The 21722-nt window shown below is 40.7% G+C and overlaps 1 protein-coding gene across 3 annotated transcripts in view; it reads left to right on the plus strand.

The window, feature by feature from the left end:
* CHST9 (carbohydrate sulfotransferase 9) overlaps positions 1-21722 on the plus strand; it is a 241856-nt gene that overhangs the window by 189887 nt on the left and 30247 nt on the right. For all 3 annotated transcript variants that reach the window (XM_025429254.3, XM_049112814.1, XM_025429256.3), the window contains one exon: positions 16192-16229. In XM_025429254.3, coding sequence (XP_025285039.1) covers positions 16192-16229 — 38 coding nt within the window. The remainder of the gene's footprint in view (positions 1-16191; positions 16230-21722) is intronic.

The raw sequence follows: 21722 nt of genomic DNA on the forward strand, positions 1-21722 counted from the left end.
AGCTGTGAAGACATCTTGCCATAACAGGAAGATTTGTGATTAATTCTTTGGAAGGCCAAACAGTTATAAACAACTATATATGTGTACGTGTGTATGTCCATGCATGTGCGTGCAAATGGATGAGGATGTGTGAGGCCGAGCCAGATTCTAAACCAGTATCAGCATTTTATCAAGGATTCAGTTTAAATCAAGAAATACTAAGTACAGTATTTGTGTTCTTATCATGTTGTTTTAAAAGAATTTAAGGCAGGGAAATGAAATTTTTGAATCCCCAAAGTACTAGATTAAAATTCTTGCAATTTAAAATGGATGTAGATTTCTGTTTCAGAGTGTAAGACAAGACATAATTTTTCAAGGCTTTGACTCACTTTTGCTGTGCCTGATTTTTTCCAAGGGTTTAAAAGCAACTTCTTTAGGAGCACTTGGGTGGCTCAAATGGTTAAGCATCAGCCTTCAGCTCAGGTCATGATTTCCAGGTCCTGGGATCGACCCCTCACTGGGCTCCCTGCTCAGCTGGAGTCTGCTTCTCATCTCCCTTTGATTCTCCCCACTGCTCATTTTATCTTTATCTCTCTCTTTCTGTCTCAAATGAATAAATAAAATCTTTAAAATAATAAAAAATAAAAATAAATACAGGTGATCTCTTTAGAAAAATTGAAAGTATCCTATCCATTGCAGTTTAACTTTGATTTTTTTACAATAGTGGTCATAGAAATCATAGTTGTTATAAAGTATTTCATCTCTTAAGCTTACCAAAAAGTTCTTTTTTTAAAGATTTGTTTATTTTTAGAGCGAGAAAGTGAGCATGTGCCCATGAGTGGGAACAGGGACAGAGAGAGAGGATCTTTCCGTCCTGCGAAGGGAGGAGTCAGTCATAGGGCACCATCCCACAACCGATGAGGTCAAGACCTGAGCCAACGAAATCAGTCAAACCATCAGACACTCAACCAACTGAGCCACCCAGATGACCTTCCAAAAAATTTCTTATTAGGAATTATTAACAATTTGAATATTCCTACATTAAGTGATCGGTTGGGTCCATCAGTTGGGAATGCTGGAGACTTTGGAAGGAACATAACAATTATTAAAAAGGATAAAGGCAGCATTATGAATAAATTTCAGATTTTTGCTAACAGACTGAAATACATCATATACAGTTGTTCTGTTCTGGTTGCCAATCTCATCTCACTGATAGAGTCAGAATTCCAGCAGGGTTTTTTTTACCTTCATGTTCACTTCTTCAATATCCTTTCTTGTCCTGCTAGGAGATGTTTCCACCTGAGTATCTGGCTAGTCCTACCAGCCGGCCACAAGCCTGTCTGATCCCTGTGAAGGTATTTAGCATCTGATGGTACTAACATAAGAGCTTGCTACCATTAACTTTCCAGGTACTTTGTACTGTAGTTGCAGGAGGTAAAGAGAAGAGTGAAGGTGGGCTAAGCTCTTCTAGGCCCTTGGCACACATTATTCATGCAACACCCGAAGTCATCCCATTATTTTCCACATCTCTGATTTGCATTCGTGGCTTAAAGATGTTAAATAACTTGCCTAAGGTGGCACAGCTAATGAGTGGCAGTGCTCAAACTTGAACTCAGATCTGTGCATGCCAAAGCCCATGCCACAGGCCAGGGTCAGATGAAAGGGCAAGCCAGATGGCCTGCTGCCCAGGGGTTCCGATCTATAAAAAGCTGGGAATGTTACTGGAGTAAATGAATAATATGTTGCCAGTTCACTCAGATTTCCATACACAAGTCCTCACATAGTTATCAACTGGTTGTACTCCCGGCAAACGACTGCTCTTGCAGGTGGAAATAACACTTTCCAGGCGCCACTCTGAGTTACTTCACACCAACCAGGTGAGCCTCCTCACCTGAGGCTCCAAGGCTTGTCACAGCTACAATTTTAAACCCAAATAATGCCTGGCCCAGTGCTATTAATTGGGAATGATTCTTCATATTAAGTTTTAAGTTGTTTTAAATAAGCTTCTCAAGAAGATGTTGACTTTGGACAATAAGTCATGAAATAAAGTCTTCAGAACGTGAAAAAAGAGGTGTTCCTCTTATTTTCCAGATGAAAGCTCCTGCCTTCTTGACTGGCCACTAGGCATGAAGACTTCCCCTGTTACATCTTTCCCTGCACATTCATCTGTTGGATCCCCTCTTTCTCCACGTGGTCACCTCATGCTCCCTCCATGTGCCATACAGTGAAGCACAGGTTCAGCCCTACACATGTCCTTTGGCTGTGTTCTAGAAGGGCAGCACTCAGAGCTGCTCCTTCTGCCACACAGGCTTCCATCCTCTTCCACATCACGTAGAAGGTGGTGTTACTAGTGTGGAAAGCACGTACATTTGTGTGGCAAGCAGACAAGGCTGCTGGAGGTGCAAGGGCCAAGGGTCTGGATCCCTGGGAGCTGCGGTTTGGGGGGAGTGGTCAGCGGTCAGGAACTTGGCATGGCTGTTTCCTCTTCTCTCTGCCCTCCTGAGAAGCTCAGCCATGAGAAACACTGGATTGTCCACTACTGTGATCTGGACCTAGCTTTGATTTTTCTCACTTATGCATCAAGAAAAAGAAAACACATATAAGTGATGTATACTAAGTAGGAAAAAGAAATTTGAAATTTGAAATGGTATTTGTTTCTGGAGGTTAAAAAAGAAAAGTGCCTTCTTTCCCTGCCTGCATTCGCATGAATGCATGATTGTCCTTTGCAGAGGTGCTGACCACAAAAGCCTCCCAGCCCCCTGTCTAGGACAGGTGCAAACAGACCGAAACAGACCCAAGCAGAAGCAGCCAGGCCTTTCTAGGCACCAGTCCAGGAACCAGATGGGTGGTTGAGAACGAACGTACACTCTGTATAACCCATATCTTGGGAAGGCAGTTAACAGAAACATACAAGACAAGAGCTGCCTCTAAGTAAATCTATAAATTTTCGCACTAATTTCTTAATTAGTGGCTAAATTAAAAGTGAGCAATGGAATAAAGGACATGATATGGATTTAGATGTGTTCTTCAATTTTTTTCTGCTTGTATTATGAAATAAGTGACACACATCACTGTATAAGTTATACGGCATATGGCTTGATTTACATATATTGTGAAATGATTATCACCATAGGTTCAGGTACCATCCATCATCTCATATAGAGACAGCAAGAACAAAAGAAAGAAGAAAAAGTGTTTCTCCTGTGATGAGAACTTTAGGATTTACTCTTCTAACAGCTTTCCTGTATATAATACAGCAGAGTTAACTGTAGTCATCATCTCGTACGGGACATCACAGTACTTGTTTATCTTATAACTGGCAGTTTATACCTTTTGACTGACCACCTTTCTCCAGTCACCCACCCCAACCACCAGCACCATCTATCTCTGGTAGCCACATGTCTGATCTTTTTTCTCTGACTTTTCTTTTTTTTCTTTTTTTTTTTTTTTAGATTCCACATAGAAGTTAAGATCATACAGTATTTGTCTTTCTCTCTTCTCCAGTGTTCTTAAAACTTTAGAACTTGAGTAAATGTTCTAAAACTTTTACTACAGTTTGTGTTAGCTACATCAAGATCTCAGTTCTGCTTTTTTTTTTTTTTTTTTTTAAGATCTCAGTTCTGCTTAAATATTCTTATGTTAAATGAAGTTTATTATTTCTCTCTAAATATATTTAAAATTTTCTTCTTATAAGACCAGGATTTGGCTGCCCTGGCTATAAATGCTTGGGTTGCATATAATCATTTCCACTATCCTTCTTATAATTGTAATAAGAGATACTGTACATAATAAAAGTGGCTACATTTATTGAGCACCTACTATGTGCCAGGCATTGTGCTAATTATGATACAAGCATTATGTCATTCATTCCTCATGAAAACCTCATGAGGTAGGTATTGTTCAGATAATCCCCATTTTAGAGAAACAAGGTTTAGAAACAAGGGTTAGAGATGCTAAGTAAATTGTTCGAGATTACACAGGTGTGTGCTGGAACTCGTATATGTCTGACACCCACGTCTGTGCTCTTAATCACGACTTTCTACCATTACAGAATATTCTTTAAGTTGCAATAAGTGTATACATTTGAAGAGACACATAAGGAGTTGTTTCACTTATTTTTTTTAATGCTCTTTAAAAATACAAGCTTGAATCTGTGCCGCCCAGCACCCTAGGGCTCCGTGAAGTTATTCTATTTGAACAGCTGGGGGAGCTTGAAGGCAGCTAATCTTTTCATTCTCTGAGTTCTCAAAAAATCGACCCAAATGGCTTGGTAATGAGCACCAGCATTAGCTTTTATGACTAGTCCCAGTAATGATTTACCAGGCTGCAGACTTCTAGAAGCTTGAAGATACTGCCAGGCTTAACTAAAGTTGTACAGCTGGAGGAAGATAAGATGTAGAAATAGACTCAGTGTCTGTGGTGTCCCAGGAAGTGGGAGAGGAGTCTATCTTTAAGTAATGTATTGAGAGACGGTCAAATACTTAAAGGGAGCCAACATGACGCAGCAGAGAACACTGTGTGGAGAGGTAGATTGATAGCATCATATTTTGGATATGAAAAGTATTTATGTGATTCAAAGGTCATGACTCTATTAAAATGTGTTCTCAGAGAGGTCTTATTCCCAAACATATTCTCTTCCACCCGACTCACCCACACCCTTCCCTATAAGGAAGTATTTTCAGTAGTCTCTGGTTTGCTCCCTCTATGGTTCTTTTGCAAATGTACCCATATAGATATATTCATGTTCTTATCTCAGAGAGATTTTCCATCCTATGTTTTTATAAATAAGTAGTTTTCTACTGTGTGGGTGTACTTATAGTTATTTCTTTAAAAAAATATATTATTTATTTATTCATAAGAGGTGTAGAGAGAGCAGAGACATAGGCAGAGGGAGAAGCAGGCTCCCTGAGGGAAGCCTGATGTGGGACTCAATCCCAGGACCCCGGGATCACAGCCTGAGCCAAAGGCCGACGCTCAACCACTGAGCCACCCAGGCACCCCCTTATAGTTGTTTCTAATGGTTTATTTGTTGTCTTTTGTTACTTTTTGTAATGCTGTCATGAACACCCATGTGCATATACTTTTTATATTGCACAGGTATATCTTCAAGGACAGATCTAGAAATAGGAGTCAAAAGGTTGACACAGGGCAAATTGTTAAGACATTTTGTTAGATGTTGACAAATTCTCCTCTCAAGGGGTTGTCATTGTGTCCTACTGCCAGCAATGAAGACTGGATCCTTCCTGACTTGTTAACGTCCTTGATATCACACCCTTGTCAAATTTCTTATACCTTTCTGACCACTCTCTTTATCTTTCTGAGCACCTCTTCCTCTGATCACATCTAACCCCATTTCTTCTCATTCTAGACGTCTCTTCCCTAAAAGTCCCACAGATATTTAAAACACCTATAAATCAGAATGCATTATCTTACACTCTAAAACTGCTCCTTGGACGGCATCACCATCCAAGTGGACACCAACCCTGGAAACTGCTAACTATCCTGATTTCTCCCTTTCACTACTCTGTCAAATAGTTACCTTAACCTGCTGCACCTTTCAGGAATAGGTCCTTCTTCTACATCCCAACACCACTTGCTTTTCCTCGGGACCTCCTTGTCTCTCTCCAAGGGCCCTGAAATGGTGTCCTCACTTGTCCTCTGCCTCTACCCCAGTCCTTCTGAAAATCATCTCAATATAATGGCCATGATGAGATTTTTATGGATTTTAAATGTCTTGCTTATAGTCAAGGGCATTGAATTAACTTTCTATGATCATTGCTGAATAGCTCATTCTTAAAACTGATCTAGATTTTGGAAATGCTCTGATGTGTGTGAAAGAAATCTCAGGTAGCAATGAGAAGTATTCACAGGCTACTTTCTGAAAGGGACTTTTCCTAGGTCAGTGTTGTTACAGAATAAACATAATATATCTGGTTATTTGAGAACCAGCATTATGCTGTTATAACTAGTTTTTATATAGCAAGTATTCTCTAACAGACATAGAAGAAAATCTCTATAAAGTAGCAAATTTAAACAAAGTCAAGAAGAAGGGACTTTCTGGTTATATAAGATTGTAATTGATGATTCAAACTACCAAAATATTATTGATCCTAACATGATGGAACGGCAAGACAGTGGGAGGAAATAAATTAGCATCTCAAGTTCTTATGTATACTATTTACTGTTTTAAATGTAAGAATTATATTGATGTGACCACTCACTATGGCACTCTAGCAGAATTAATATTATTTGCCTGTACCATAAAACTCTAAAGGTTTATGTCTTCTGTTCTCTCAAGGAAAAAGAAAAAATGAGAGATTTATTTTTTCTAAAGATTCTATTTATTCATGAGAGAGACAGAGCGAGAGAGGCAGAGACATAGGCAGAGGGAGAAGCAGGCTCCACGCAGGGAGCCCGACGTGGGACTTGATCCTGGGTCTCCAGGATCGCGCCCTGAGCCAAAGGCATATGGTCAACCGCTGAGCCACCCAGGCATCCCAGAATGAGAGATATAAAATTAAAAAAAAAATCATATAAAAATTCATGTATAAAATGGTTTAGGGATTTTTGAGGGTAAGTGCCTTGTTCAAATTATTACTTTCACAGCACCAACCAAACTTAACCAGAGATATAAATTTTCCAAAAGGAAGGAAAAATAACAAAAAATTATTCTGTCACCATTGAGAAACAGAATAATAAACATGTTTTCCTAAGTAAAAACAAAAAAAAAAAAAAACAAAAAAAAGATGAGCTTTAAAACCCTAAAATCTTTTCTTACAAAAAGCAAGAAGCCAGCTTTGATTCAAATAATTATTAAATAACTTCCCCCTAATTAATTTTAATGATGTAAGTCTCAGATGAAAGAAGAATTCACTGGGGTACAGCCATAGATCATGTTGAGCTTCATGATTTCCACCATTTCCTGGGTATCAAAAAAGGATTCCCACCATAGAATTGACTTATGACACCTCCCTCTGCTCTCCTACTGTCCTCCCCATCCCCAACCCCTCACTCTTCACCCCCACCCCTGGGCTAGGAGGGGTGATGAAGAGATACTTAGGAACTCTGAAATGTAAAAAAACAAACAAAAAACAAATGACAAAATTCCCCAAATGCCAAAAAATATGCAAATTATTAGGGAAATGAAATAAAAATATAAAAATCATGCATCTATCCCCTCTGGTTCATATTGTACAGGACAATATCTTGTAGGTTGATACTGGGAAAATGATGCCACATGGAGCCACCTAAAAGCTGCCCATTTACACCTGGTTTCTGTTGCCTGAACCACAGACCCACCGCATGCCACAGCGTGACCCCAGATCATACAGAGGGACCACTGAAAAAAACCATAGCCTTCACCTTTCTCTCCACAGAAACCGTAACCTACACTATCCTAACAAACTCTCTAGAGATATGTTTACATCATGTACAAAGAGCTGCAAGATTGACAACAATTATAGCACATTAACAATCCTTTCAGCTAGTGCTAACCTTAAGTGAGCAAGTGTTGATGTATGGAAAAGAGGTAATTGAGAAAAGATCCATATATGCTGTCTGAAGTTTCCAGTACCCTGAAAGTTCAGTAAGAATTAACCAGTGTTCCAGTTTAGTATTGCTCTTTAAAAAAAAAAAATCTTGTTTGGCTTAAAATCTTGTTTGAATTTGAAAGAAAAATTTTTCTTTAAGTGCACCTCACCAATGGTCAGTGATTTAATCAATCATAGCTATGCAGTGCAGTCTCCATTAAAAAAAAAAAAAAAAAAAAAAGAACAGAGTTCAGAGAAATTCTGAGTTGGTGAACAGTGCAGATTCAGGGAGAGTAGTGTGTCCAGAAAGCGTGCAAACTCCAACCCCCTTCCCACGTACTGTGCCCTGTGTGTCTTCCATCGAGCTATTCCTAAGTGATATCCTTTTACAATAAGCCAGTAATCCAATAAATATAAAGGACCAACATTATATGTTCTCATTTATTTGGGGAATATAAATAATAGTGAAAGGGAATAGAAGGGAAGGGAGAAGAAATGGGTAGGAAATATCAGAAAGGGAGACAGAACATAAAGACTCCTAACTCTGGAAAACGAACTAGGGGTGGGGAAGGGGAGGAGGGCGGGGGGTGGGGGTGAATGGATGACCGGCACTGAGGGGGGCACTTGACGGGATGAGCACTGGGTGTTATTCTGTATGTTGGCAAATTGAACGCCAATAAAAAATAAATTTATTATTAAATATATATATATATATATATATATATATATATATATATATAATATTTCTTAGTTCTGTGAACCTCTCCAGCAAATTAAACTCAAGAAGGCAAGAAGGGGGTTATTGGCACCTTCCATCTATAGCTGGTCAGTCAAAAGCACAGAGGACCATCTAGACTAACAACTGGCATCTAAAGTGGGGGGCAAGGGGTAGTCTTGTAGAGCTGAGCCCTTAATATATGGGATCTGACACTCTTTTCAGGTAGATGGTGTCAAAACCGAGTTAAAGTTGTGAGATACCCAGGCAGCATTCATGAAGAACTAAGTTAATTATTTGGTGTTAAAGAAAAAACACTCATTGGACGGGTGTCAGAAGTCATAGCCTTTGACTCGGACCCAGGACCAGTGAGAACATAGGCTCTGAAACCAGACTTCTAACTTGCTGGTGCCTGATAGTAAATCTGTGTATTAGCTTAGTTTAGCCTAGAGACAGTGTCTCTTCATATTGGCTGCAGATGAGGTAAACATTGAATTCCATTACCTGAGGAGACATCAAACCACTCAAATACAAATACAACTGTTTCCCAAAGTAATTTGGTATTTATTTCCCTCCCTCTGCTGTAAGATGAGTCTCTCATCCTGAAGCTTCCCATCAGCTCTCCGCAGAAGGTTGCCTGATACTGAGTTCTTTCCTGAACTCACCTTGCGCCTCCCCTAGGATGTCTTACTGGCATTTTAACTTCACCAGCACCGAACTGAGCTGATGATCCCACCTCCACCATTACTCACCAAATTTTCTCCTTTAAACTGGCTCTGTTTCCTTGTTTCCACTTCTGCATGAAGCACATCTTCTCCCAAGTAACTTAAGCTAAAGATCTTGGTTAATTTTGAGCACTGAGTAAGGTATAGAATGTTGAATCATTCATTGTACTTATAGATCGGAAATTAATATAATACTATTTGTTAATTATACTTGATTAAAAAAATTGAAAATAAAAAAATACACACAAAGCAAGAACAAAAAAGTTCTAAAGGAATCTTTAATTCCTTTCTTCCCTCTGTCCCACTGCCCCAGCACCCCCGTCTGAATTTTTACGTCCACTCTACTCACCAAGTGTGTCACATTCACCTTCATTCTTACCCCACCCCCTTTCTCAAGCCATAGCACTTAGATTAATTTTTAAACAGTTTTAAACAATTTCTGACTCAAAAATCTTCTAGAGCTCCCTGATGAAACAAATGTCAAAATCTCTCCCTAAGTATTTAGGGCCCTCTGTGACATTGGTTTATTACGCAGATTTCTGCCTTGCCCCTTACTCCTCACTCATTTACAGACTCCACTGAAGTCAAGGCAACGGTTTACTACTCCCTGTACATGCCCCGTGCACTTCCTGGTTCTGTGCTTTTGCTCATGCTTTTCCTTCTGGGTAAAATTCCTTTCCTCCATCCTGCTTCTGGAGCTGTCCTACCCAGATCAAATGCTGTCTCCTCCATGAGGCATGCCCAGGTTCCCCTTCCAAACATGACCTCTTCTCTTTTTTCAGGGAGCCAATTCTATGGAAATGTTCCATTTCCTTCATTCTTTTTAGAGCCAAAGAACGTAAGTAACTAGAAACAAACTTAGAAACCATCTGTACTTGAAACATTGTCATTATGTGCCAAAGACAAAGACTAGAAGAGTAAAGTTATTTGCTAAGTACTGTACAACTTGATAGTGGCAAAGCCCAGACCAGAAAAGCCCGAAAGCGAATCCATCACCATTGCTACTATATCAAAATTTAAATACTCTGATCTGAATCCTTATACAATTTACTAATAACCCCCTACAGCTCTGTGCTTTCACGTGGTTGCCGTTTTGTGTGCTCATCTTGCTTCCTCAACTTTACTTCTGTGCCTCCAGCACACCGAGCATATTGTCCAGAATAGATGCTCATTAATATATATTGCTGTAGGATCAAATGAATGAATTTTGCTAGAGTCAAAGCATCTCTAGGCTTGGGATAGTCTGAAAATCCTATGGCCTGAAGACTGGCTATTGAGAGCTCGTTATTTACTTAACCAATATTTTTTGAATAGATCAAATTACATATTTAACTCATAAAATTTGAAAATTTAATTGAATACCCCAAATATGTTTCGAGACAAGAAAGAGAAACCAATGTTAATGCATCTGTCTCTTAGGCCGAACTAAATTCGCTTTGATACTTGATTGTTAATTCAAACTCAAATTATTTATTCCTGAACTGTGACTATAGCCACATCAAACACTTTCTAAGTGAGCTAAAAGTAAATAATAGCAATCTAATTTTTCAGCTGGTACCATAAAATGTATCTAGGTACTTTCCTGCCAGCCTCACACGCATGCTTACATGACCCAACCCACACTACACCCAAAATCCCTTTGCACCACAGGTATCTTTGAAAAATGGATTACTGTAGCTCCAAAGGGAAATTCTCTGGTGGTGGTGAAGAATTAAGTCATTCATTATTATGACAATTAACTTATTCTTTCTATTGTCATTGTTATTTAAAGTCCCCATCAGTGGGTGCCTGACTTTTTCTTCAGTAGTTATAAACATTGAATGCTGATGTTTAAAGTATCGAGAGAGGGATCCCTGGGTGGCGCAGCGGTTTGGCGCCTGCCTTTGGCCCAGGGCGTGATCCTGGAGACCCGGGATCGAATCCCACGTCGGGCTCCCAGCATGGAGCCTGCTTCTCCCTCTGCCTGTGTCTCTGCCTCTCTCTCTCTCTCTGTGTGACTATCATAAATAAATAAAAAAATTAAAAAAAAAATAAAGTATCGAGAGATCAAGGTAGTAGCTATATATGACTACCTCAGGATCCCTCTTTCCAGATAGCTCTCAGTGGGGGATATAAAGCAATTGATAGCACTCTTTGGGACAAAGTAGAGAGATAACATGTCTACACTATATATATTGGTACATGGTCTTAGTAGCCATCTGTCACAGAAACAGACTGACTTCAACCAACAGATTACACCAAACTCATTTTCTAGACAAAGAAACTGAGGCTTGACAGGAAAGGAAGTATCAGCCCAGAGAGAGGGGATCATGAGCTCCCGTAATTCACTTAGCCTGTAGGTTCCTGCACCCCTCATCCTTTTTCCTCTCACTAGTTTCAGGGCATTGTTCCTTCAGTTTGCACTAAGTTGGTTGGAGGTAGGCACCATAGGTTTGATTGATACAGCAATTTGCATCTCAAGGCATCGCTCGATAAATACAGTGCAATGAAAGGCCACTCTCTCACAAACCAATTTCCCCCTCTGGGCTGACTTTAGAAGCTCATTGATGTCACTTCCTTCCTCAGTCAGCAAGTGAATTTTCTTTAATTCTCAAGACCAGCTGTCCATGCTGTCAACAGAAAGTTATTAAAATTCCTTTAAAGTGAATAAAAATAGCCTAAAAGCAAATGTACTTGGAAACAGGAAAGAATCAGTATGCAAAGTCCACAAACCTCTGAGCAAAATAATGTTGATCCAACCAGAGATTTCAAACATTGTATATTCAAGATGCTAGAAAAAATAATTAAAAGATGCTAAACCACATACTTCTTAATCTTTTATTAGCAAAGGCTTATGCAGTTACAATTTATCCCCTAAATTCCATTCCTCTTTTTCAAATATGATTTGAATAAACTTGGGAATGACTTAGGTTTTCCTTAAGTGGGATTCCCTCCTTTTTTCTTGCATCTGCCAGGGAACATTTACATCTCCACCAGCCTAAGACTATCCGTAAGCAGGAAGAAAAAAAAATTATCAGTAGCCGCAATCATAACCACTAGGGCCACAAAATAATTGTATAATTATATATTTCAATTCATTGGAGTTTTAATGGCTCAAAGGAGGAGATGATTTTTCTTACATTTAAATAACTGTAACTCACAGAAATGGTCTGGTTTCTGAGTCGCTGTGATTCTCAAGCAACTGAATGACCTCAGTAACTACAAGCCTGCCCTGTTACCTTCAGAATCAGCCCTTGGGTTACCTTCTCAGTCCCCCAGCACAGCACCTACCTTGTTGTCTGAGCTGTACTGACCTGGTATCTAAGTCCACCCAAAACATGGATATGTTTCCTGCCACTTTTAACCACCAGCGGTCACCTGCCTCTTCCTCATTTGGACAGATGACACAAATCCTGGACTCACTCTGACCCTTTGCCAAGGAAACCTGTATCCAACCTGTCTTGTCATCTCAAGACATGGCCCAGGTTTGTGTCTTGGGATCCTCCCTGTAGTCGGGGCTCTCACAAGTGTATCACTCTTATAGTTCAGGAGGTCAGAGATTCAAAATGATGTTTCACTAGACTAGGATAAAGGTATGGCTAGACTGCAAACTTTCAGGAGGCTTGAGGGAGAAGCCACTTCTTTCTCTTTCCCAAATCTAGAGACTGCCCACCTTCCCGGCTCATGGCCTCTTCCAGCCACTGTATCACTCTGACCCTTGCTTCCATGGTCACACCCTCTTTCCCCTGCCTCTGATTCTCCTACCTCTGTCTTGTAAGGATCCTTGTGATGACATGGGGTGCATCCAAGTAATCCTGGATAATCTCCCCATCTTGAGACCCTTAACTTAATCACACCTGCAAAGTCCCTTTGCTATGTAAGGTACCACGTTCACAGGTTTCAGAGATAGGATGTGGACATTTGGGGAGGGTTCATTATTCTATTTACCGTAATTGCCATGGCAGTTTTCATAACCTACAGATATCTTCATTTTAATTATGGGGACAAGCCCATAGAGCTCACTTAATAACTTCTCTTTAAATTCTGTTCCTTTTTCCACTGTGCATTTGGTAACACCACTCTCCACAAGTTCCCCTAGCTGAACATGTCGAGGTTGCCCTTGCTCCCTGCTCCTGTACTTGCCACATTCAGTCAGTCTCCAGAACCTACCTCAGAAAGGCTACCAGCTCCAGGCATCCCTCCATCTCTGTTTTCCCTTTTGGGCTGAGACCTTCACCACTCCTGCCTGAGCACTGCAGATGCTTATTGCTCTCTCTGCCACCTATTGCCCGCTCACCGTCACCCCATTCTCCACACCATCACCAAAGTCATCTTTCTCAACCATGGCTTTGGTCGCCTCACTCTGCTGCTGACAAACCTCCACTGGCCTCCACAGCCTGAAAAGCTCTTCTCAGCCTCACCTCAAGCCAACAATGGGCCAACGCTGTTCTCTTCCCACACCCCACATTTCACACTTGCTCTGGTATATGCTTCCACTCTATAAGCCACTCAGAAAATCTCAAGATTTATCCAAAATACACCCTCTTTTTGCTTCTGAGACTGTTCTTCCTGTCACAACTCCTTGGAATGCCCTTCGCTTATCCTTTGCCTGCAAGATGCATACATACTTCATTCTAATCCTCACAGATCAGGAGAAGGGTAGATATTATGAACTCTTTGTTATAGATGGCCAGACAGCCAGGGCATTAGTTACCTGGCCCCAAATCAAACATCCAGTAAATGGCAGGGCTGTAACTAGATACCAGGTTGTTGTCTGCTGCATTTGCTAGAGTCCAGTGGGCTCCTACATTATTAGATGATGATGATTTGATTGTGTGGGCTCTCATTTTTCTCTTGAATTCCTTCAGATTTGCCTTGGTTCCTAAGGGGAAAAAAACTAAGGTTTTGTAGTGCTGCCGTCACCCCAGGATCCCCTCCAGCCTATTCTGCAGTTAGCAACAAGCATTGAGTGCTCTTTTAAAAATGCACATTTGACCACACCGTTCCAATGTCCCTACCCCCACCCAGGCCTAAATCTCCTTAATAACTGACTTCCCACTACTCTTGTAATGATCACACGTCTCCCAGAAGTGGTCTACGTCACACCATATTACACCACACAACCCCACCCTTATTTCTTCACTCTGACCATGATGGCTTCTTTTCCATGCCTTGGACCCCTTACCCTCCCCCTTGTCACATGGCTTTGCACATGCTCTCCTTCTGCTGGATGCTGTCTGTCCTCTTCTAGGCAGTACTGGTGGTCTAATTCGAAAGGCCAAGCTTTTTCCACAAATTATGTTACCTCTTCTTTAAACATTCTACTTATTATCCAACAAAAAAAAATATTTTAAAATGTATAAGCTCATTGGGCAATACTATTAAAAAAAGGAAATTGGTTCTTATTATCTGAAGACTCCAAGATTGCCCCCAGGCATTTTGTAACAGTGGCACGATAGCCCACTCTTAACACTGTCATTCCATTTTTTATGCTCTTTATACTTTTGCTGTATTTCATATAACACCTTGCCTGGTACTGAATACTTAGTAAAATGGGTTGATCAATCGATTGGTAAATATCAGGTATTCATTACCTGTCTTAAAAAAAAAAACAGCTTGGCAGTTTGTTAAACAACTAAACCTGCAACTACCATACAACCCAGTAATTGCACTTTTGGACAATTATCCCAAAGAAATAGACTTGCACTCACAAAAAAAAAAAAAAAAAAAATCCTTTGTGCAAATTTTCTTTAAAGATTTTATTTATTTATTTATGAGAGATACAGAGAAAGAGGCAGAGACATAGGCAGAGGGAGAAGCAGACTCCCTGTAGGGAGCCTGATGCAGGACTCGATCCTAGGACCCCAGGATCACAACCTGAGCCAAAGGCAGATGCTCAATCACTGGGTCACCCAGGTATCTCCATTTATGTAAATGTTGGCAGAAGTTTATTCATAATATCTAGAAACTACCCAGCTGTCCTTCAGTGGGCAAATGGTTAAACACACCTTGGTACATCCATACCATGGAATACTACTCAGCCATGAAAAGCAATAAATGCCCAAGAATACACGGGGCAGCATGGATGAATCTCTGGAAAATGAGAAAAACCTATCTCAGAGGTTATAAAATGGATGATTCCATTTACATAACATTCTTGAAATGGTAAAATGATAGAAATGGAGAAGAGATTAGTGATTGCCTGAGGCTAAGAAAAGGGGGGTGGGAGGAAATAGGTGTGACTCTAAAAGTACAGTATGAAGGATCCCTGTGGTGATGGACATGCTCTATATTCTGATCATGTCAATGTCAGCATCCTGGTTGTGATACTGTGCTTTTAATCTTCCAGATGTCACCACTGGGGAGGACTGAGTAAAGGGTACACAGGATCTGTCTGTATTATTTCCTAAAAATGCCAGTGACTGCACAATTATCTTGTTTAAAATTTTAAAAAGACACATTTAATTAAGTATATATCATATCAAGATGTTCACAAGCACATAGTAACTGTAGTGCCACAAAATTTCTTCTTTTCCCCTCTTTCTCATTTGTTGGTTTGTTGATCATTTATTATTAACAAGGATTTTTGTTCCTTCTATTTAAGATACATACAACATTAATCACTTTCAGGATGTTTTCACTACAAAGCTTTATTATTTTAGTGTCTTTATTCTTTATATCCCCATTATCTTTCATACTTTACTCTGTTTTTTTTTTTGTCCTGACCAAGACACCTTTTATAAAACTGTTGGTTTTCACTTTAATCTCTGCAGCACCATAACAACAAAGTATAATAATGTCTTTATTATCTACATGAGTAAGAAAAAAGCTTTTTAAAGTAGCATTTCTGCCACCTGCCACGGTAGAGCTCTTTGTCTAGTCCTCAGGGTTCCATGAACTCCGTGTTGGTATTGTACTTGAACAGGTTGTCATTGTTTGGAAACTTTTAACTGGCAGTTGTTCAAGTTTTTATCTGGTCTTCTCTTCATTTCTCTGCCAAAGATTCATGGGTTCTTCTGGTATCACCCTTATTGGATTTCTACTTCATTCTCTATCATCTTTGCCTAATGTGATTTATTTAGAATTTGGCTGTTTCTTCTCCCAGTTATCGGAGTGATTGTAAAGCTCTATATCACAATACAAGTGTATGCACAGAGAGCCTATGACTGCTTTGGAATTTTGAGTGAGAACAGAGCAGGATCAGTACTGCATTTTATTCATTTTCACACTTTAATGTCACATTTATTTTTGCTTTCTCTTTCAGTGACTAGAGAAAAAATCCAAGAACAAATCACCGACCAGGTATTTCCTCACTTCTCATAAATTGTGATGTACAATTATGCTCTAGATGTTAATTGTCAAGCCTTTGTAAATATGGAAAAAAAAAAGGTTTCACTAATTATTAGGTATGAGCAATATACATGCTGTTGGTTCTGAGAACAAATAAATTGGTCATCCATGGATGACCATGTGCTTTGTCTCCCCACCTCATCCCTTCCCTCCAACACCCACTGAAGGAAACAGTGGAGAAGTAAGACTGCCAGTTCTGATTGATGAGCATTCCTCTGAACGTATCATGACTTCTGCATTGGCTACAAATAGATAATTTTATCTATTTTTCCTTTAACTAAAGTGATTCTCCTATGTGACTTTCCCAAGTTTTAATTTGCCCAGCTGAAAGTCATTGCCTCCCAAACAGTTTAGAGTGGAACCCCCAGCAGTAGAAACATACAAGTTGGCTTTCCATTCTGGTATTTGACTTCTATGCAGAATTAGATAACATCTTCCTGTCTGCTTCACTATTTTCTTACCCAATCTCTCAGGTAATCTTCAGACTTCTTTTTATTTGCTGGTACATGGAGTCACTCCATGTAGCAAGGGAATTTCCATGAAACCAAGAGATGCCTTCACCAAACCCTGTCTTGCCCTAGTCCACCTCCTCCTTCCATAGACCAGAGAGGCTGTCGTTCCCAAGGCTGCCTCTGTCACTAGACTCAGGGAAAACAGCATCATTCTCATACTCCACCCACAAACATGCACCTCTATGACTTTTTTTTTTTCATTCTACCCTGGCCTAAATTATAACTCACCCTTGCCAAGGAGAAGAGTGGTAAGTCTACTTTTAAACCAGTCAAGGATACATTTTCCAAAGTCTTCTAATGCCCTCCCAAGTAAGTTCCAATTCTAGTCTTGTCATTCCACCCAAATTAAGTTCTAGCTTTCCCTAATCTGTGCCAGATGCCCTGTTACTCATCAAGCTCTAAAAATAGCTCATTAGGCTAATGTATGACACCGCCAGTTCAATTGGCAAAATTTAATGCCAGTCAGGTACCATTTTGCTTTTGCATATAATTGGAAATGTCGACTCATAGTAGCAGCCATCTTAATACTTGAAAATGCTGTCATTGTGCAATGACAGAATCAGTTAGCTGTTTCACATAGTTTATTTGCTTTTCGAGCTTCATTTCTTGATCACCATGTTTTCAATTATTTGTATGTGCTCAAGTGGTTTGGTAAGGCTGAGCAACAGTTAACCGGTAAAGTTTATTGCTACCATTTTTATTTATTTAAGTCACATAGGGAATACTTTTTCTTATAAACAGACCTGTTTTCTTTATTAAGTTAACAAGTTAAAGCAATTGACCAAGACATATATTAAGGCCACCTCTTATGGGCAGACTTTCATTTCCTTTATTTTCCATCTTTTAACATTTGGCTAAACTAACAGTATGTGGAGACCAAAATAGAACACCAAATATTTACTTGTAATCTGAAACATTGATTTGTTGCCAGATGAAATCATAATGGTTTCCAGTCCCAATAAAAGAGTGAAATTCTTTAGACTTTAACATAATAAGGAAGGGTCTTAGTATATTCATTACATAAGGAAGAATCTTAAATATATTTGTTATACAGTCATTCTCAGGACAGTCATTGTTCAATCAGTATCTGCAGCTGGTATTTCTAATTTTACAATAGAATTTCGATTCTTCTCCCAAGTGGAAAAGAGCTCTCCACTCTGAAGAATGCACTGACAATACAATCCAAAAAGGTACCTTACACTTCTAATTTATCTAATTTGGGAAAAGAACCAAGACATGGAGTAACATCCCTTCTTTAAATCAGCCTGCCAAAATTTGACTTTTAAAAAACAAATTTGAAAACTCACTTTGGATAATCAATACAGCGTTCCTTATCAGAAAAGAATGTAAAATAGAGCACTGTTGAGCATTAATCTTTGCCCCTAAATCCTTCCCACTAGGCACTATAGATTGTGTAATTAAATTGAAATTGAAAATCGAGTCCTCCCCCCCCCCCCCCCCCCCCCCCCCCCCCATTAAGCAAGCTACGAGTTGCACACCAATGTGAGAAATCAGGGCTGGAGTGAATGGAAAGCTCCAGCCTCCTGGCCAATAGCCAGCATGCATTTTTAGCCGGACGGCAATTTTACCACACCTGAGCTCTGAGAACAAACAACTATTTGAGTTCTCTGGAGGGAATGCTGGATTCTTTCCTGTGTAATTCACTGGGGAAATTAGTATGCTTTTTTAAAGTAACTTGTTAACGCAGCTTGTTTACGAGAAGAGGACAAAAATGAGCAGTGAACCGCTTGGCAGCTTATGTCCCAGAATGGGATGAAAGCATGACCCATTTTTTCAGCTGTCTCTTTGGCAGTTCAGTGCTGCAACAATTTCCTCTCTGAAAAATGTTCCTTCTAGAGATGAAATCTCCTGTAGGTTTTCTGAATAATTTTTACGATGGGAGATTAAGGATAATACCTTAAAATGCTACCCCAAAATACCTTCGAAACCGAGGTAGAGAATGGTCAGTACAGAATGGGAATACTGTACATAAAACCTTTTAACTTCAACTTGGAAACTGCCTTCTTCTATAGTAGGCAGGTGAAATCTGTAGTAAATTAGTGCCTTCCGTGGATGCCTTTTTGTAGAGTAGATGATTGAAAACCATCGTGAATTAATACTTTGTTTCTACAAGACTAGGTGACAAAGAGGGGCTCCATCTCTTGTGCAGAGGGTGTGCACGTAGGGGAGAACATTCTCGCTCAGGCACTGGCTGGGACAAAGGCTTGCCTTCACTGAATGCCCAGTTCAGAGAGAGCCAGCACTGTTGACGTGCTATCAAAGCTGTGCGTTCGTTCCTAGGGCTTGGTAACAAACCACCACAGACTAGGTACGTTCAAACAACAGAAATTGTCTCAGTTCTGGAGGCTAGAAGCCCAAAATCCAGTGGTCAACAGAGCCATGCTCCCCCCCAAGACCTGCAGGAAAGGATCCCTCTGTGCCTCATCCTGAGTGCTGGTGGCAGCCAGAGGTCCTTTGCATTGCTTACTTACAGCTTCCATTTCTGACTGTTGGCTAGTGGCATCCTCCCTACATGTCTCTCTTTTTTTTTAAGATTTATTTTATTTGGAGTGCTGGGTGGCTTATTCGGTTAAGCATCTGCCTTCGGCTCTTGTGATGATCCCGGTGTCCTGGGATCCAGCCCTGTGTTGGACTAACTGCTCAGTAGGGAGTCTGCTTCTCCCTCTTCTGCTCCCCCTGCTTGTGTGCGCGCTCTCTCTCTCTCAAATAAATAAAATCTTAAAGAAAAGGATTTATCTTATTTATCTGAGTGAGAGAGAGCAAGTTGGAGGAGGGGCAGAGGGAGAGAATCTTCAAGCTGACTCGCCACTGAGAACAGAGCCAGACTTGGGGGGTGGATGTCAGGACCTCAAGATCATGACCTGAGCCAAAACTAAGAGTTAGATGCTTAACCAACCGAGCCACCAGGTGCCCCATCATTTCTCTTCTTGTAAGGACACCAGCCAGGTGGAACTAGGGCCCATCCTAACCATCTCATCTTAACTTCATGACATCTGCAAATACCCTCTTTCCAAATAAGGTCTGACAGGTATCAAGAGTTAGGACTTGGACATACCTGTTTGGGGGCACAATTCAACCATAAAAAGCTAGGGACCTCTGATCCTTTAACACCATCTCTCCCCCTGACCACTAAGCACTTCTGATGTAATCTCCTATCACCCCTCCATCCAGCTCCTCCCATGCCCAGCCCACAGGCCCTGCTTCCTCTGGGCCCTCATCTTGTTTGCTCCATGAGGCTCTCCTGCCTCCATCCACAATCTTCCATTCTGCTCCTCTTTGCTTTCTTTTTTTTTTTAATTTTTTACTTATTTATGATAGTCACAGAGAGAGAGAGAGAGAGGCAGAGAGAGGCAGAGAGAGGCAGAGAGAGGCAGAGACACAGGCAGAGGGAGAAGCAGGCCCCATGCACCGGGAGCCCAACGTGGGATTCAATCCCGGGTCTCCAGGATCATGCGCTGGGCCAAAGGCAGGCGCTAAACTGCTGCGCCACCCAGGGTTCCCTCCTCTTTGCTTTCTAAAATACCAACCATCTGTATCCCTCCTCTGCTGCAAAACAAAAATCAAACAGAAACAGCTTCCCCATGTTTAGCAGTGATTATGACCCCACCTGTGCTTTATACTCACACATGGAGCTTTGTGAGCACAAACCCAGAGACTGCACTCCTACCCCAAGCCAAGAAATGCTTGGTCAGTAGTTGGGTTCTGACCTAGCACAACACTTAGACCAGGCCAAAAGGGGTCATATGCTTTAGATAGTCCCCGACATCACCAATGCAGAAATGCAAAGACATTTTTTTCTTTTGAGTTTCATGCTTTAAAGTTTGATAGTGGAGCACACATAAAATATGGGAGCAGGACAGATCAGCTGAATTGGGCCCTCTCATCAAGTGGGATAGGATCGGGCTGAGAGATTAAAAAAATCAGCCTGCGCCCTTTGAAACCAAGGAAGGAACTGCTACAGCTTCCAGGTAACCACCCTACATCCTCTGAAGTAGGCGGATGTGGAGGCAGACAGTGTTCCTCAGGTAAGTGTACTTCTTCCCTTCTCTCTGCTTTGGAGGGGTACAGTTTCAGGTGGTACTTAGAACTGCCTGGCAATCCCGAGGTCAGAAAAGCGAGGTGTGAGGTAAGTGAACTATGTTCTCCACTGCCCACCTCCCTCCCTTGCCCCTCCTGTACCCCGTACCAAAGAATCTGAAGAGCCTGAATCATCCACCTCCTTCATGGCAACAGATCCAGTCTCTGGCCTGACTACAGCTTCTGCTCTGTCTTCCTCCTGGAAGTCCACGAACCACTCAGGTCTTTAATGGACTCCAGAGAGAGTGGGGCTCCTATAGCCTCCAGGCCCCGAGCAATCCCTCAGATAGGCTGTAGACCCCAGGTGGAAATGAGGGGCCATATATTGGATATTGCTTACTTTGAAATTTCTAAATATTTAGACACAGTATGTGGGCCTCCATTCATACTCTTGCTCTGGGCCCCACAAATGTTGGGAATGATTCTGCTCAGAAACCTGCAACTTTAAAACCCAATATGTGATTCTCATAAAAAGCCAAGATTGAACCCACTTGTATATTGCCTATAGGATAAAACGCTAGCTTTGGAGTATGAAATCCAAGGCCCTGTGACCCCATAATCCTTTGGATTGCATGCTCCCCACCTCCCTAGATTTATTTCCCATTCTGCTCCTTTATGTAAAACTATTATGTTATATAAAACTGTTCCACCAACACACTAACCTCTTTTCCTGCACATGCAAAATTTACTCATATTCCAGGACCTAACTTAAATACCACCTCTTCCATGAAGCTTTCCTTCAACGTAATTTATCTAAGAATACTTAATCTCTCTTCTATGGTCTCATATTTTTTTCGGCCCTTTTGCTACAGATCCTTGCATTTTCTATTCTACA

The sequence above is a fragment of the Canis lupus genome, chromosome 7, assembly GCF_003254725.2.
Source record: "Canis lupus dingo isolate Sandy chromosome 7, ASM325472v2, whole genome shotgun sequence".
Lineage (NCBI taxonomy): Eukaryota > Metazoa > Chordata > Mammalia > Carnivora > Canidae > Canis > Canis lupus.